The sequence below is a fragment of the Arvicola amphibius genome, chromosome 6 (genome assembly GCF_903992535.2).
Source record: "Arvicola amphibius chromosome 6, mArvAmp1.2, whole genome shotgun sequence".
Lineage (NCBI taxonomy): Eukaryota > Metazoa > Chordata > Mammalia > Rodentia > Cricetidae > Arvicola > Arvicola amphibius.
Window position 1 is genome coordinate 13,771,171 of NC_052052.2, and position 13,932 is coordinate 13,785,102.

General features: G+C 51.3%; 1 protein-coding gene and 1 pseudogene across 5 annotated transcripts in view; both read right to left on the minus strand.

The window, feature by feature from the left end:
* Positions 1-13,932, minus strand: part of Tmco4 (transmembrane and coiled-coil domains 4) — a 73,389-nt gene that overhangs the window by 43,496 nt on the left and 15,961 nt on the right. For 4 of the 5 annotated variants that reach the window (XM_038333838.1, XM_038333840.1, XM_038333837.1 and 1 more), the window contains exons 4-5: positions 12,111-12,285; positions 11,564-11,591 (exon numbers count right to left, since the gene is read on the minus strand). In XM_038333838.1, the coding sequence (XP_038189766.1) occupies positions 11,564-11,591; positions 12,111-12,285 (203 nt within the window). The remainder of the gene's footprint in view (positions 1-11,563; positions 11,592-12,110; positions 12,286-13,932) is intronic. The other variant, XM_038333842.1, reaches the window with a different exon arrangement.
* On the minus strand, positions 9,016-9,164 carry LOC119818177 (annotated as a pseudogene).

Genomic DNA, 13,932 nt, shown 5'->3' on the forward strand with positions numbered 1-13,932 from the left:
GGTTTCAGAGCTGAGGGGACACCTCTCAGGGCCCAGATTCTATTGAGCTTTGAAGCTTTCTTTCCCTCAAGCTAATCCTTGGCTGCCACCTTTGCCTGGACCCTTTCCAGACCACAGCTGTGCTGGGGCCTACGGTCCTGCATGTAGCCTCTCTCCTGGCATTCCTGTGTGACAGGATTGCCTGTGTCAGGCTAGATGACACTCTGACTCATCCAAATGTCCTACTGCAGCGTCTGCCTTTAGTGAGGTGCAACATAAGAGCTTAAAATCAGATTTTTTTTCCCCCAGAGAGTCACAGGACTTGGCATTCAGCTGCTCTACAGTCTCGTGGGCCCTGTGGAGACACGAATAGTCAGACGTGCAGTTTTCAGTTCCTGCTGCCCATCTGTGATGTCTGAGGAACATAGCAGGGATGAGGATTCCTGGCTGGGGATACAGTTCAGTGGCAGAGCTGATCTAACATGCACTAGGCTCCATTCTTAGCAACACACACACACACACACACACACACACACACACACAGGCTGGTCAGGGCAGGGATGGGGTCCTCAGAGTCCTCAGACATACATACTGTAATGGGAGCTGCCTACGTGCCCAGCGACAGACAAGTGTGTTGCGTCTTGGGGTCACTGGGTTCACACAGACAAAGGCACTCCTTTTTCTTTGAAGGGAAGCTTGTGACGCCCGGAGATAATCAGGCTGTGGAGAAGGCTTGGCTGGGGTGATTAATGGGTGGCGATTGTAATTAACTGGTAATGCATGCTCCATCGGTCAAGGCTGTGGTGATTCAGGCTGCCACGTGCACGGGGAGTTGTTAATAAGCAGGGTGGTAATCAGGCACTAGGCCCCTTCCCGGGAAGGGGAAGCATCTGGAAAGAGTCATTTCAAAGACTGGGGGCTGGGCTGTGCGCCTGGGTGCAGAGCTTTTTTGAGGGAGATGGGTGGCTCTTGGGTCCTGGACTATCTCAGGCAGTCTGGAACAGGTCTCCTACCAGCTTACCAGGTGGTCAACTAACTTGTAAGCTGTCATTGATGCATGCCTGCAGACCTGAAGAGGGCATCAGATTGTGAGCTGCCATGTAGGTGTTGGGAACTGAACTCAGGACCTCTGGAAGAGCAACCCATGCCATCCATCCACTTTGGCCCAAGACCCTGGGCATTGGTCTGGAGCAGTGGCTCTCAGCTTGTGGATCGTGGACCCCTTTGGGGGTCAAATGACCCTTTCACAGGAGTCACATATCAGATATCCTGTGCATCTGATATTTCCGTATTACAATTTATAACAGTAGCAAAATTACAATTAAGAAGTAGCAATGAGGGGGCTGAAGAGATGGGTCAGTGATTAAAAACTTGGGCTGCTCCTCCAGAGGTCCTGAGTTCAGTTCCCAGCATCTACATAGCAGCTCACAATCTGATGCCCTCTTCAGGTCTGCAGGCATGCATGCAGACAAAGCACCTGTATACATAAAAAAAAAGGTAATGAAAATAATTTTATGGTCAGGGGTCACCACAACGTGAGGAACTATATTAAAGGATCATAGCATTAGGAAAGTTGAGAACCACTGGTCTAGAGACTTCTGGTTCTCCTAGCCCGGCATCCAGGTCATCAGCTAAGGCCAGAGCCGCACCTCCTAAGAACAGACTACTGGGTTTGAGCACTTTGCTCCACTTGGCATGACTATGGCCATTGGTCTACCACCTCTGGTCACCCTGCTGGCCCCATGCATTCAATTTGCCCCATGGTGGCCAGAGAGGTCCACGAAAACCTATCAGATCATTTTCTATCCCAGCTTAAAAGTCTAACAGCTTCCATGTCTTTAGAAAGAAACCAACACATCTTGTCATGGCCTGCAAGACTGTCCATTCTCAGGCCCCGCCTGCCAGCTTCTCTCGCATCCTCTACTACCTGTCTTTGCTTCATGCATCAACCATCAATCCAGCCCAGAAGCCAAGCATGTACTGACGTCCGGCCCTTTATACTTGCATGACTGCTGTCTGGGAAGAACCTCTCTAGTGCACTGCTAGGTTGGTCCTTGTCCACCAGTCAAGCTTCAACTTAAATACCAGCTCCCTGAAGAGGCCACTGGCTCCTCACCAGGGGCAGCTCAGCTTCAGCCATTCTGTTTCCCACAATTGTGCAGACTCTTGTCTGGCTCAGCTCATCAGAATGCCAGTCCCACAGCTCAGGTTTCTCTGCCCGCTCCTGTCTGTCTATACCTGGCTTAGTAGGCACACCCACTGACAGACCACAGTCCTCCTGGTCCACCAGACTCTCTGCTGTGTCCACAGCCCCACATGACACAAAAGACCTTTGCCATCTCTGTGAGATTTTTCTTTTCAGGAGCTCAGAGTCTTTCCTTCCAAGAGGACATGGTTGGGGGCACTGGACACAGAGCATAACTGGCTAAGCCCCTCCCCCAAGCCTTTATTATGAGCCCAGCTCTGGCAATACTTAGAACATTCTGCCTGAGGTTTCTGCATAGCTCAATTCCTTCTCAGGGGTCACCTCCTCTGGGAAGCCCTTGTGGATGCCACACCATGGACTTTGTTGCCTCAGCAGCAGCAGTTCCTACTGACCACCATTTAGATGGGCAGTTTTAGAGCTAGGGATGCAGCTCAGTTGACAGAGTGCTTCCCTAACATGCACGAAGTCCTGGCTTCCACCCTCAGCGCTGCCTAAACCAGGCCGGGTGGTACACGCCAGTAATCCCAGTGCTTGGGAGGTAGAAGCAGGAGGATCATCTTGGGACGTTGTCTCAAGCAAACAAAAATAAATATGTTGGTGGTTTTGATTGTCTACCTTTTTTTCTGTCTGTCTCCTGTTGCGAGATATTTGATTACACTGTGTGAAGCTATGTTACTGTAATTGGTTTAATAAAAAGCTGAACAGTCAATAGCTAGGCAGGATTTCCAGGCATGGAGAATGCTGGGAAGAAGGCGGAGACACCAGGGATGAAGAGTAAGCAGCATGGACATTACAAAGTAAAGGTAACTGAGCCACGTAAAAGAACATAGTTTAAAAGATACAGGTTAATTTAAGATATAAGATTTAGTTAAAAATAAGCCTAAGCTATTGGCTGAGCTTTCATAATTAATAAATCTCTGTGTTGTGGTTTGGGAGCTGGCAAGAGGGACAGAGAAACCCTAGTGCTGTGGGGTGTCTTTTTGTACACTGTGAATATGTGTTGCTCTCATTGGTTGCTAAACAAAGATGCTTTGGCCTATGGCAAGGCAGGATAGAGTCAGGCAGGAAACCCAAGCAGAGGCACAGGAGAAGAAGGGCAGAGTCTGGGAGATGCCATCCAACCACCCAAGGAACAATATGCCAGCAGACCAGTAATACTCTCCATTGCCCATTCTGGGCCACATTCTGAGCTATCCTTGTTCTACCCTGCATTCACAAACCTTCATTTCCCAAGGAGGCAGGCTTAGCTACTCACACCATTGTTCAGAGGAAACAGCACTGGTTTGGTCACTGGGTCACTTGCCCAGGACCACTGGCTCCTTGGTAGAGAAGTGGGCCATGCCCTTGATCCCAACTGTGTTGTGTGTGTGTGTGTGTGTGTGGGTGTGTGGGTGTGTGTGTGGTGTGTGGTGTGTGTGTGTGTGGTGTGTGTGTGTGTCTGGGTGTGCATGAGCACGAGGATGGAACCCAGGGTCTTGGGATATGCTACCTCTGACTTTGCTGAGAAGTACCCGGAGGCTCTTTAGTCTGGCCAGCACTAGAGGCACACAGTACACAACCAAAAGCACCCAGAATTGCTGTTTGGTTTTGTTTAAAGGCAAAGACGTACTGTAGCCCAGGCTGGTCTCAGATCTTCAGTCCTCTGGACCCTGCATCCCGAGAGCTGGATTACGGGCATGCACCACCTGACTGTCCTGAGTATTACTCTTCATGTTGACATGCTCACCCTGCCACCCATAAGATGGCTCTGCACGGTGGAGAACAAGGCACAACAGTGTCCATCCTCAGGCCTGGAGGCAGCAGGGAAAGGATGGATTGTGGGTGATGCTTCAAGGTTAGAATCCCACTACTTGGCTTCAAGCAATGTGGTCCCAGACAGGTTATCCTACCCTCTGTGCCACACTTTCCTCTTTTGTAAGAAGGGGACAGCCATTGCACCGTCTCCTGGGGGAACTGTGTGGCTTCCACCAAAGAGTGCTTGGAAAGGAAGCCCTCAGCTGGGAGCCGGGCACTCAGCAGGCCCAGGAACTGTTCCCAGGGCCTTGTGCAGGGCCGGTGCACACAGCAGCAGTTCAGAGCTCATTTGCTGAATAGGGGAAGCAGGATGTTGCAAAATTAACCATCAATTGCCCAAAACTCAAGGACACAGCCAGGGGACTTAGCAGCTTGGTCACAGGAGGGACATTTCTGCCAGGCCAGCCTCATTCCTCATTTCACCAAGCCCTGTTCATTTGGAGACAGGGACGCAATCCCTCCAGACAGACTGCTCACAGAAAGCAGAATCAGCCGTGAGGCGCGCACAGCTATGGCTCACGTGCGTGTGCGTGCATGGGAACCTGGCTTTCTGTTGACCCACAATGGGTACAAAGAAAGCAGAGGGCAAAACTCAGGGTTCAGTTGCCCTGGCTCTGGTTCAGAGTTCACACCGAGCTTCGTGCTGCCTTAAATGAAATTCTGAAATGGAACCCTGGGTGACCTGTTTAACCTTCTGCGGCACTGATTTCCTCCCTGGAAGCAGGGGCAATAATATGGGTCTTCAGTAGCTGATGTGAGGTTACACACGATGCAATAACTCACAATCAGTACAAAGGGCCCAAAGAGCAACCTCAATGACTTGTAAGGGTTACCGAGTGCAAATAAACAGGTCGCAACTGTGATAGCAACGTTTTGATTTTGCACCGACATTCGTGTGCAGGTGGATGCATAGCTACATATTAAGGGCAGAGGTAGGCGTCGGCTGTCTTCCTCGGCTGTCATCTCATGGGACCTAAAGCTCGCTGATTCAGCTACGCAGGCTGGCCGGCCAGTGAGCAACAGTGACCTACCTGCCTGTCTCCATATCCTCAACGCCCATGCTTGACTTTTACATGGTGCCAGGGATCCAACCTCGGGTCCTCATGCTGTGCAGCAAGCATTTCACCAACTGAGCTGTCTCCCCAGCCTCACACACCATCGATTGTCACAACATGAGATAGGCTATTGAAATCTAATGGATAGAGACCAGGGAGGCCACTTGACGTCCTACAGCAGGCAGGATGCCCTGCCACACAGGCAGGTTCTTCCACCCAGTGGAGAGGCGATGGGGAAAAGCGCTGGTCCAGGAAGCCTGGTTTTGATTCCTAGTCCTCCACTTACTATGTTTCCCAAGAAGGTCCCCTTTCCTTTCTTGGCTTTGGTCTCTCCTGTCAAAATGAGATCATCCAGCCGGGCGGCGGTGGCGCACGCCTTTAATCCCAGTACTCGGGAGGCAGAGGCAGGCGGATCTCTGTGAGTTCGAGACCAGCCTGGTCTACAAGAGCTAGTTCCAGGACAGGCTCCAAAGCTACAGAGAAACCCTGTCTCGAAAAACCAAAAAAAAAAAAAAAAAAAAAAAATGAGATCATCCAAATTAGCCTTGATGGGTCTCAGGTCTGCAAACTGAGGCAAGTGTCCAGAGTGCTTCACCGGGGGCCGGAGAGTCAGGTGGCTGCGTGAGATCCATGCCCTTAGATCCATGCTCCGTCCAGAGCAGTGGCTCAGCACACAGTGGCTATGTCGTCATTCAGATTGTACTCTCGGGTCTGGGCTGACTATAGCCATCAAAAGTGCAATGCAAGTGTTAAGAGGTGAAATCTTTAAGAGAAGACTAAGTCGGGAGGAATTAACGCTGGCATTGCCAGAGCGGGTCCCGACCCATCCTGCTTTCTCTTCTCTCATTCCTGCTTTCTCTTGTTCTTCCATTTTCTGCCATGGGGCACTTCAACATGAAGGCTCTTGCCAGATGCAGGTCCCTTGATATTGGACCCGGCTTCTAGAACTGTAAGAAATTCATCTTTGTTCCCTGCAAGTTACTCAGTCTCAGGCATTCTGTGACAGCTCAACACAGTTTAGAGACCCAGAGCTAGAAGTTCGCTCACTGCTAAGACGCTTGCTTGGCAACTATGATGTCCTAAGTAAGGCTCTGATTCCCCGAGCCCAGTAAAGCAGGACACTACGGTGAGATGCGAGGGGAAGATGGGATCTCCACAAGCTCATGGGTCAGCTAGCCTGGTGGATGCCATAGGAAGCAACAAAGAGTCTGTCTCAAACAAGGTGAAAGGTGAGGCCTGACACAGGAGGCTGACCTCTGACCTCCACATGTGCACTACAATACGTGCATTCCTGCAGCATGCTCCCGCCCCCCAACTGATAACATAAAGGATCAAAAGTATTCTCTGGGCCAGAGCCGGGAGGAGTCTACTGGGATCAAAGAACCAGCAGTTATTGATGGCACTGTGGGTCTTCTGGGCCCAGACTGGGCATTTCTGGCAAAGTTCTGGGGGCCGCTGGTGCTGATGCTGGCACTGGTCTTGGGTCTATGGACCACATTGGGAACAGCAGGCTTAGAGATCTTTTCTAACAACCCAGAATTCTTATTGTCCTCACAAGCAGCAGCCTCCATGAGGGGTGACCTCCATGAAGGGGGATCTCCATGAGGGGGGACCTCCATGAAGGGGACCTCCATGAGGGGGGACCTCCATGAAGGGGACCTCCATGAGGGGGGACCTCCATGAAAGGATGCTCTGCCATCCGGTTGGGCAGTGACTGCACCACACAAACCTTCCTTAGCAACCAAGCAAGAGAAGGCAGTCTCCACAGTCCACGTGTGACCAGAGAAAGCTCCAGCTCCCTGCTCTTCAAGGGTCTCTAAACAAAATCTTGTAAACTCAGCATCTCCAAGAGACCCTGGTTACAGGCACTGGACATCCAGAATCCCAGAGCTGAGGCAGCATGCCAGGACCCTCTCTTCTCCATGGACACATTTGTCTGCCTGCCAGCGGCCTGCTCCAAGCTCTCTCTGCTGCTTGGCTGAGCCTGTGGGCCTCATACCTGCCCAGCTCCCCAGCCTGGTCACCTAGGCCCTTGATGGCCCCCAGCCCACCCGCATCTGTCACCTCACTCTCTGCCAGTCTTGGACTCCTTGCCCATTCCTACCCTTGAGCTGTTGAGCTTCCTGCCCCTCCTCTGAGTTTTCCAGGTGGCTTTGTGAGCAGGGTTTCACACAGCCCAGGTTGGCACTGACCTCCAGATCCTCGCGAGTCTACCTCCCACCTTTTGTGAATAAGAGCATGCACCACCACACCCGGCATTGATCACTTTGCCGGGGAATTCCTCCTTAATTTGTCCCCCCTTTCCCACTGGTTAACAGAATAAGCACCCAAGGTTTGGGGACTAAAAGCTCAGATTAGGGAACAGGCAATATCCAGGAGTTGGCGGAAGATGGTGGACAGCAGCTATGGGGGCAGCAGGTGCCTGAGAGGCAGCCATGGCTGCTTAGCGGTTGAACAGTGTGTCATTAAGATGTACCTGAGATGGAAAGTGTTTTATGTCAGAAAAAAAAAATGCTTCTTCAGATATCAAAATAAAGCCCTCGAGATGAGCTTGTCCTGACGAGGTGTTGTCCTTCCATGACAACAGAGGTAAGGTACACAGAGGGAAGATAGAGAGAAGGCAAAGTCCTTGGGAAGGCCAGGTGGGGTTCAGGACCCAGGCCAAGGTGCTCTGAGAGCAAAGAAAAACTGAGAGAGACATGAAGGATCCCACTAGAGCCTCCAGAGGGAGTGCCACCCAGCTGTCTACGGTTCAGATGTCTGGCTTCTCAGAGGGTACAGAGAAGTCAGGAGGCCAGCAACACTTTGTCATGGGAAACCAATATAGGCAGAATCTGGCTTTGCTGCTTATCCAGTAACTCTGGAAGAGAAAATGGTTGAACGTGCCTGAATGGCCTTCCTCCACAAAGAGGGTGGCAGATCTATCTCCTGAACTTATTGACAGGAGTTTGCTCAGCGCCTGGCGCTGAGCTCTACCTATTGGAAGTTTCTGAGTAGTGAGGAAGTTGTTACCAAGACACATAAGGAAGTGCAAAGTTACTTTGGTTGTCCATACTGAGAGGCCCAACGGTTTTCCCATGTGAGGTAGCTCAACTTCTTTGTCAGTCTAACTGGATTTGGTATCACTGTGAGACTGTCTCCGACAAACTTTAACTGGGGAGAGAAGACAAGCCCAGTGAGCATCCACCTTTCCCTGCTTCCTGACTGCAGCTGTCATGTGACCTTGCCTTGTGCTCCTCCCACTAGGGCCAGAAAAACTTTTGTCACCATGCCACCCCCTCCATGATGGACTGTACCCAAAATAGTTAGGTCTCAAACCTGGGACAAATGGCTGAGGTGCCTATTTGATATATCAAAGCGTACCTGGCCACTAGGTTCCCCCCACCATCCCTCAGTTCCTGTCTGTTATGGGTATGGCTGCCCTTTCCCCAGAAGTCCTTTCCTGTACAATCCAGCCATTTTGGTTGCCTGGCCCTTTGGTCCACCCTTTACTCTCCTTGTTCTCCCCTCCCTCCCCTCCCCTCCCCTCCCCTCCCCTCCCCCCCTCCCCTCCCCTCCCTCCCCTCCCCTCCGGTGGCCCAGCTCGGGGTCACATTCACTCCGGACTCTCCCAGACGCCTCTGCCCCTGCTCTCTTTTATCTACAACAAACTGCCTCCTCCAGCACACCTAGGAACAGTCCTGTCCTTCCTTGTCTTTTTTTCATTCAAAAATAAACCCTTCATTCCTTGAGCTGGTGGGGTTTCTCAGAACGTTTTTATGTGGGTGGCGGTTTTGACTGCATGCATGTCTGTGTACCATATGTGTGCAGTGCCCAAGGAGGCCAGAGATGTGCTGGATTACCTGGGACTGGCATTATAAGCGGTTGTGAGCCACCACATGGGTACTGAGAACTGAACCCAGGGCGTCTGGAAGAGCAGCTGGCACTCTTAACCACTGAGCCATCTCTCCGGCTCCAACACTCTATTTTAAACTAAAACACAGGGGAAAGCAGTTCCTCATAGCCATAAATTATGCAGTTGAGTTTCCCACAGCTGAGGAGACCCCAGGGGTCCAAACACCTGCAATGCAATGGGTGAGCATCACCCTGGGAAATCCCTTTCTTCGGTGTCTCTCCCGCTAGGAGGGTACCCTTAGGTTGTTTTTATTCAGGTTCTTTGCCATAGCAATAAGAGTACAATGGATGGAAGAAATGCATATCGATAAGGAAGGCCATCCTTGTACCTCACAATATGGCTCATAGGCCTTTGGATGGCTTTCCAGGACCAGGAGAATCTGAACCGCAGGCTAGAGAACTCTAGAACGCCATAAGCTGGGTGTAATGGGCCATCCTGGAGAGTCTGAAGAGCTCATCTACGGAAGGCTCCAACTTGGGAAAATGGAAATTTTTTTGAAAAAAAAAAAAGCCCAAACTGAATGTCAAGAGGCTTTCTCAGCTTGAACTCAATTTCCTAGAAGTGGCTTTCCGGGTTCAGACACTAGGTGTACGAAGGAGCCAACAGCTGTTTAGCAGCTGGGTAGCTTCAGGCCAACAACACAAATTAAAGTCATCTGAGAGGAGGGAACCTCATGAAGGAAATGCTTCCATAATATCCAGCTGTAGGACATTTTCTTAGTGATTGGTGGGGAGGCACTACCTCTGGGCTGGTGGTCCTGGTTTCTACAAGAAAGCAGGGTGAGCAAGCCAGTAAGCAGCACCCCTCCACGGTCTCAGCACAAGCTCCTGCTTCCAGGTTCCTGGTCTATGTGAGCGTCTGTCCTGACTTCCTTCAATGATAAATTACAATGTGGAAGTGTAAGCAAAACAAACCTGTTCCTCCCCAGTTGGATCATGGTGCCTCATCATGGCCATAGAAACCCAGCAGTAGGTGTGTGCACAATGCCCGAGGCTCATGGAAGCTTGCACTGAAGCTCCAGAAAGCTGTACACTCTAGGGGATCTGTGGCAGTTACATCCCCTGGGAGAGGTTCTGAGAGACCATTGGATGGAGCCGTGATGGTGAAGCCTAAAATCCAACAGAGACCCAAAGAAGGGTGGAGAAAACCAAGACCACAGGACATATGCCAAGGAAAGCTGGAATACACAGTGAAGTGTGCCCAGAAGAGATCTCTGTGCTACAGGTGAGAATGGGAGAGGTGCGGCTGTTGAAGCTCGCTGGAGCACAGGAGGGGCCACCGAGAGCTCTGGGATGTCACATATGGGGTGGCAGGATATGTTCTTTGTCCTCTGGGCTTTGGTCCTGATCGGGCCCAGTCTATCCTTTCCCTGCCCCATTTCTTCCTTGGAATAGGAACACTTACTCTGTGCCTTTGCATATTGGGAGTATATAACTTTTTATTTTCCTTCTGAGACAGGGTTACTGTGTATCCCTAGCTGTTCTGGAACTCACTCCATAGACCAGGCTGGACTTGAACTCAGAGATCCACTGCCTCTGCTGGGATTAAAGGTGTGAGCCACCATCATAACTTATTTTGGTTTTTACGGAGTTTTATAGTTAAAATCACCTTGAGCATCAGAAAGGATTCCGGGCTTTTGAGCGCTGTCAGAACTGATAAAATGAACTAAATACATGGTGCATTCATTATGAGACAGCCACAGATGTTGGCACCACAAGTAGAATGTTATCACTAAAAATTACGTGTGGGGTTATCACATTGAGGAGGGGCAGCATTGGGAGGGTTAATCGTCACTGCATAACCTCCGGGCATGTCTGTGAGGGTGTTTCCAGCAGGTTTAACGGAGGAAGGAAGGTCACCCCGAGTGGGCAGCCCATGGCCACTGACTTGGACTAAATAAAAAGGAGAACAGACAGGAAGCCAGCGCTGACTTCCCGGCCACCTGACTGTGGATGGAATGGAAGTTGCTACCCCAGTCTCCTGCTCCCATGTCTTCCCCACCGTGGTGGGTTGTGCCCTCAGACTGTGAGCCAAAATCAACCCACCATGCGCCATCTGTAAGTTGCCTTTGTCAGGCGTTCTGTCTCCAGGGCAGCTGAGGGCTGCGTGGGAGGAGGTAAGGGCGGAGCCAGTGGGTGGACCAAGGACAGTAAGACATGGTGCCCAGTCTGGAGAGTGTACAAAAGGGTGAGGGGAGGGTATGTGCGAAGACTCCAAGGTGCAGAGAGCATGGGACACCCAGGGAGCCACAGCTGGTACAGGCCACCCTTGGGGCTGGGACTTGACTATACTGAATGAGGAGGCACGAGAGAGGATGAGAAGCCCACCAGGGCTTCGGGGCCACATGGAACGTGCTGGAAGTCCTTGATGGGTATGAGGCAGGGACACAAGGGTAGGAAGGCAGTCCTCTGGAAATATCATTGAGATGTAAGTGGAGAGAGTGGCTGGAGGAGACCCCAGCTGTCACCTAGGTGGCCCCAGGATGCTGAGTGGTGAGGAAGGGACAGACTTGAGGGTTGTGAGGTAGAAATGAAATAAGCCCCGTCAGTATCACACGGTGCTCATCAAAGACACACTCGGGGGAACACAGGTGCCACCCTGCACCCACCTCACAAAGGCAGCAAATCCACTTACCGTCCTTGAGTGAGAAGCTCAGAAGGTCCTGTGGGAAAAGGAGACAGTTATCAGTGAAGTGGCTGACAGCCCACTACCCAGTTCGATACCCACCGACCTATATTACAGTGATGATCACAGCTGATGTTGAATTTTCATGGCGGAAACCATCACTATGCGTTTAACACTCAGAGTCCTTAAAAATGAGATCTCACCTTTACAGACGTTGAGACATTTAATTCTAAAACAACCTCCTGGGGCAGGTGACATGAGTGTGCCCCATGTTCAAAGTGCTTTCAAGACTTCCAGTCGGGAGGGGAGAGGCTGGATTTTTTTTTTTTTAGGGATTTTTAAAATTTTATTTTACGTGTATGGGTGTTTGATAGTGGTTGGGTGTTTCCCTTTTTGGGGGTTTGCTAGTGGGAAGTTATCTGTTAGTTTCCTTCTAGTGGTGTGCATGTCTGTGTACCACATATGTGCAGCACCCACGGGGCCCAGAAGAGGGCGTCAGGGCCTCTGGAGCTGGAGTTGTAGATGGTTGTGAGCTGCCACCCAGGGACCAGCGCACCTGAGTGATTGCTGAGGGGTCTCCTTTCAGGATGGGGTCCTGCAGTAGAGTCTGAGCAAAGATGTTGGCTCCTTCACCTCCCAGGCCGCTGGCGAAGGCGGTCATGGTTGGGAGGACGACTTCGGACAAATGCAGCCATTTCACCAGGTCCTTCACAAATTCTGTGCAGAAGGAGCTATAAGGAGATGTAGTTAGAGCCCAGCCCTCTGGGGAAAATGGCCTGGAGGTGCCCATGGTGGATGGACAGGACCACATGAGTCAGCCTGTGACTAGGGGCCAGAAGCGCAGAGATGGTCCAGACAACATCTCAGGCGAGCAGCTCCTACCTTCAGTTGCCACCAAGACTTTTTACCAAGAGGCACATGGACCACAGTGATGAAGGCAGCCAGCTGCTGTCACCTATGTGACTTGGGTCTGAACCATGCTGGGGAATAAAGAATCAAGGGACAGAAGTCACCCCAGAGTGGTGTGATATGTGAGGGCAGAGGAAGGGACCAAGTCCTAAGCAACGCCAGGTCCACCTGCGGAGCTGAACACCCCGGGAAGCCAGGAGACATTCCTGGATGTCACCGCAGACTCATTTCTGGAAAGACAGCCACTGTCAAAGTGAAGGGCTCACTCCAGCAGGTGCACTGCCACAGGGCTTGCTAGGGGACAATGGGGCCACTGTGGAGAGTTGGGAGCCCTACAAGCTGAGATAGAAGCACATTGTGTTTTCTTGGGGACCATGGCAGATTCCACACCAGACATCTGATGCAGGGTGCCCTCTGGGCAGGGCAGGGTTGGTGGGGCACAGAGACAGAATTCATTAGGAAGTAAAGGAAGGGAAAAAGGTTGAAGTCTTGATCCCTCATTTAAACTCTAAAGCCTGCACATACTGCCTCAGGCCTGGGTTCTGCTTCTGCAGGGAAACTAGCAAGAGATATTTAGAAGTTCCTGGTGGTAAAGGAACCTAAGGAACCCCCTCCTTATGCCTACCATACAGCCCACCCATCCCATTCCTTACTGCTGTTATGAGCAGAGAGACCTTGAAGGCTAGTGCTTTTGGGGGTGGGGTGGGATCCAGATCCTGGCTTCGCCGCCACCAGAATCTGGTCTGAGGTAGAGATTACTGTCCACCCCCACTGGGGACAAGCACCTATAGAAGGGAAGGAGGGAGCAGAGCCAGGCAGAGGGAGGGCAGCATGTTGTCATCTTGGGCAACACCTGAGCTGACACCACTATTGACTTGAGGGGAAGTTCTGAAGATGGGGATCCCTCCAGTGGTTTCAAGGGGTGACTATGCCAGGTATCTTGGGGAGTCAGGCAACATCTTGGGAATATGATCCCGGATAGCTGGGGCAGGCCCCAAAGGTGACAGACAGCTCAGGGTTGTGCTAACAGCCCCTCCTTAATGCCTATGAGGAGAACAGAAGGCCACAGCAACTTGGGAAGGTAGTTTGTTCTCTGTCTGTGCCCCAGAGTCCTTAACTCTTAACTGTAAAACGGGTTCAAGAGGCCAGTTTCACAAGGCAGAACACAGCAAGCTGAAAATGCCTGAGCGACGCTAGTCAGCATTGTAACTGACAGACAGGTGACCGAGGTGGCAACAGAGAAAAGGGTGAGAGTTGGACCATGACGTGCGGCCTTCCTGGGAAATCCTCAGAGTCCCCACTTAACCTTTCGTATTTTCTAAGGCTGTAAAATGTGGGTGACATCAGGACCCACCCCAGGAAATAAATAAGAAGATAAAATGACAGGGGCAGCGTGTGGCATCTGCACACCTGCAGTAAATGTTATCTCCTGTGATGGTCTCGTGACAGATAACGCACTTCCCCCTGGG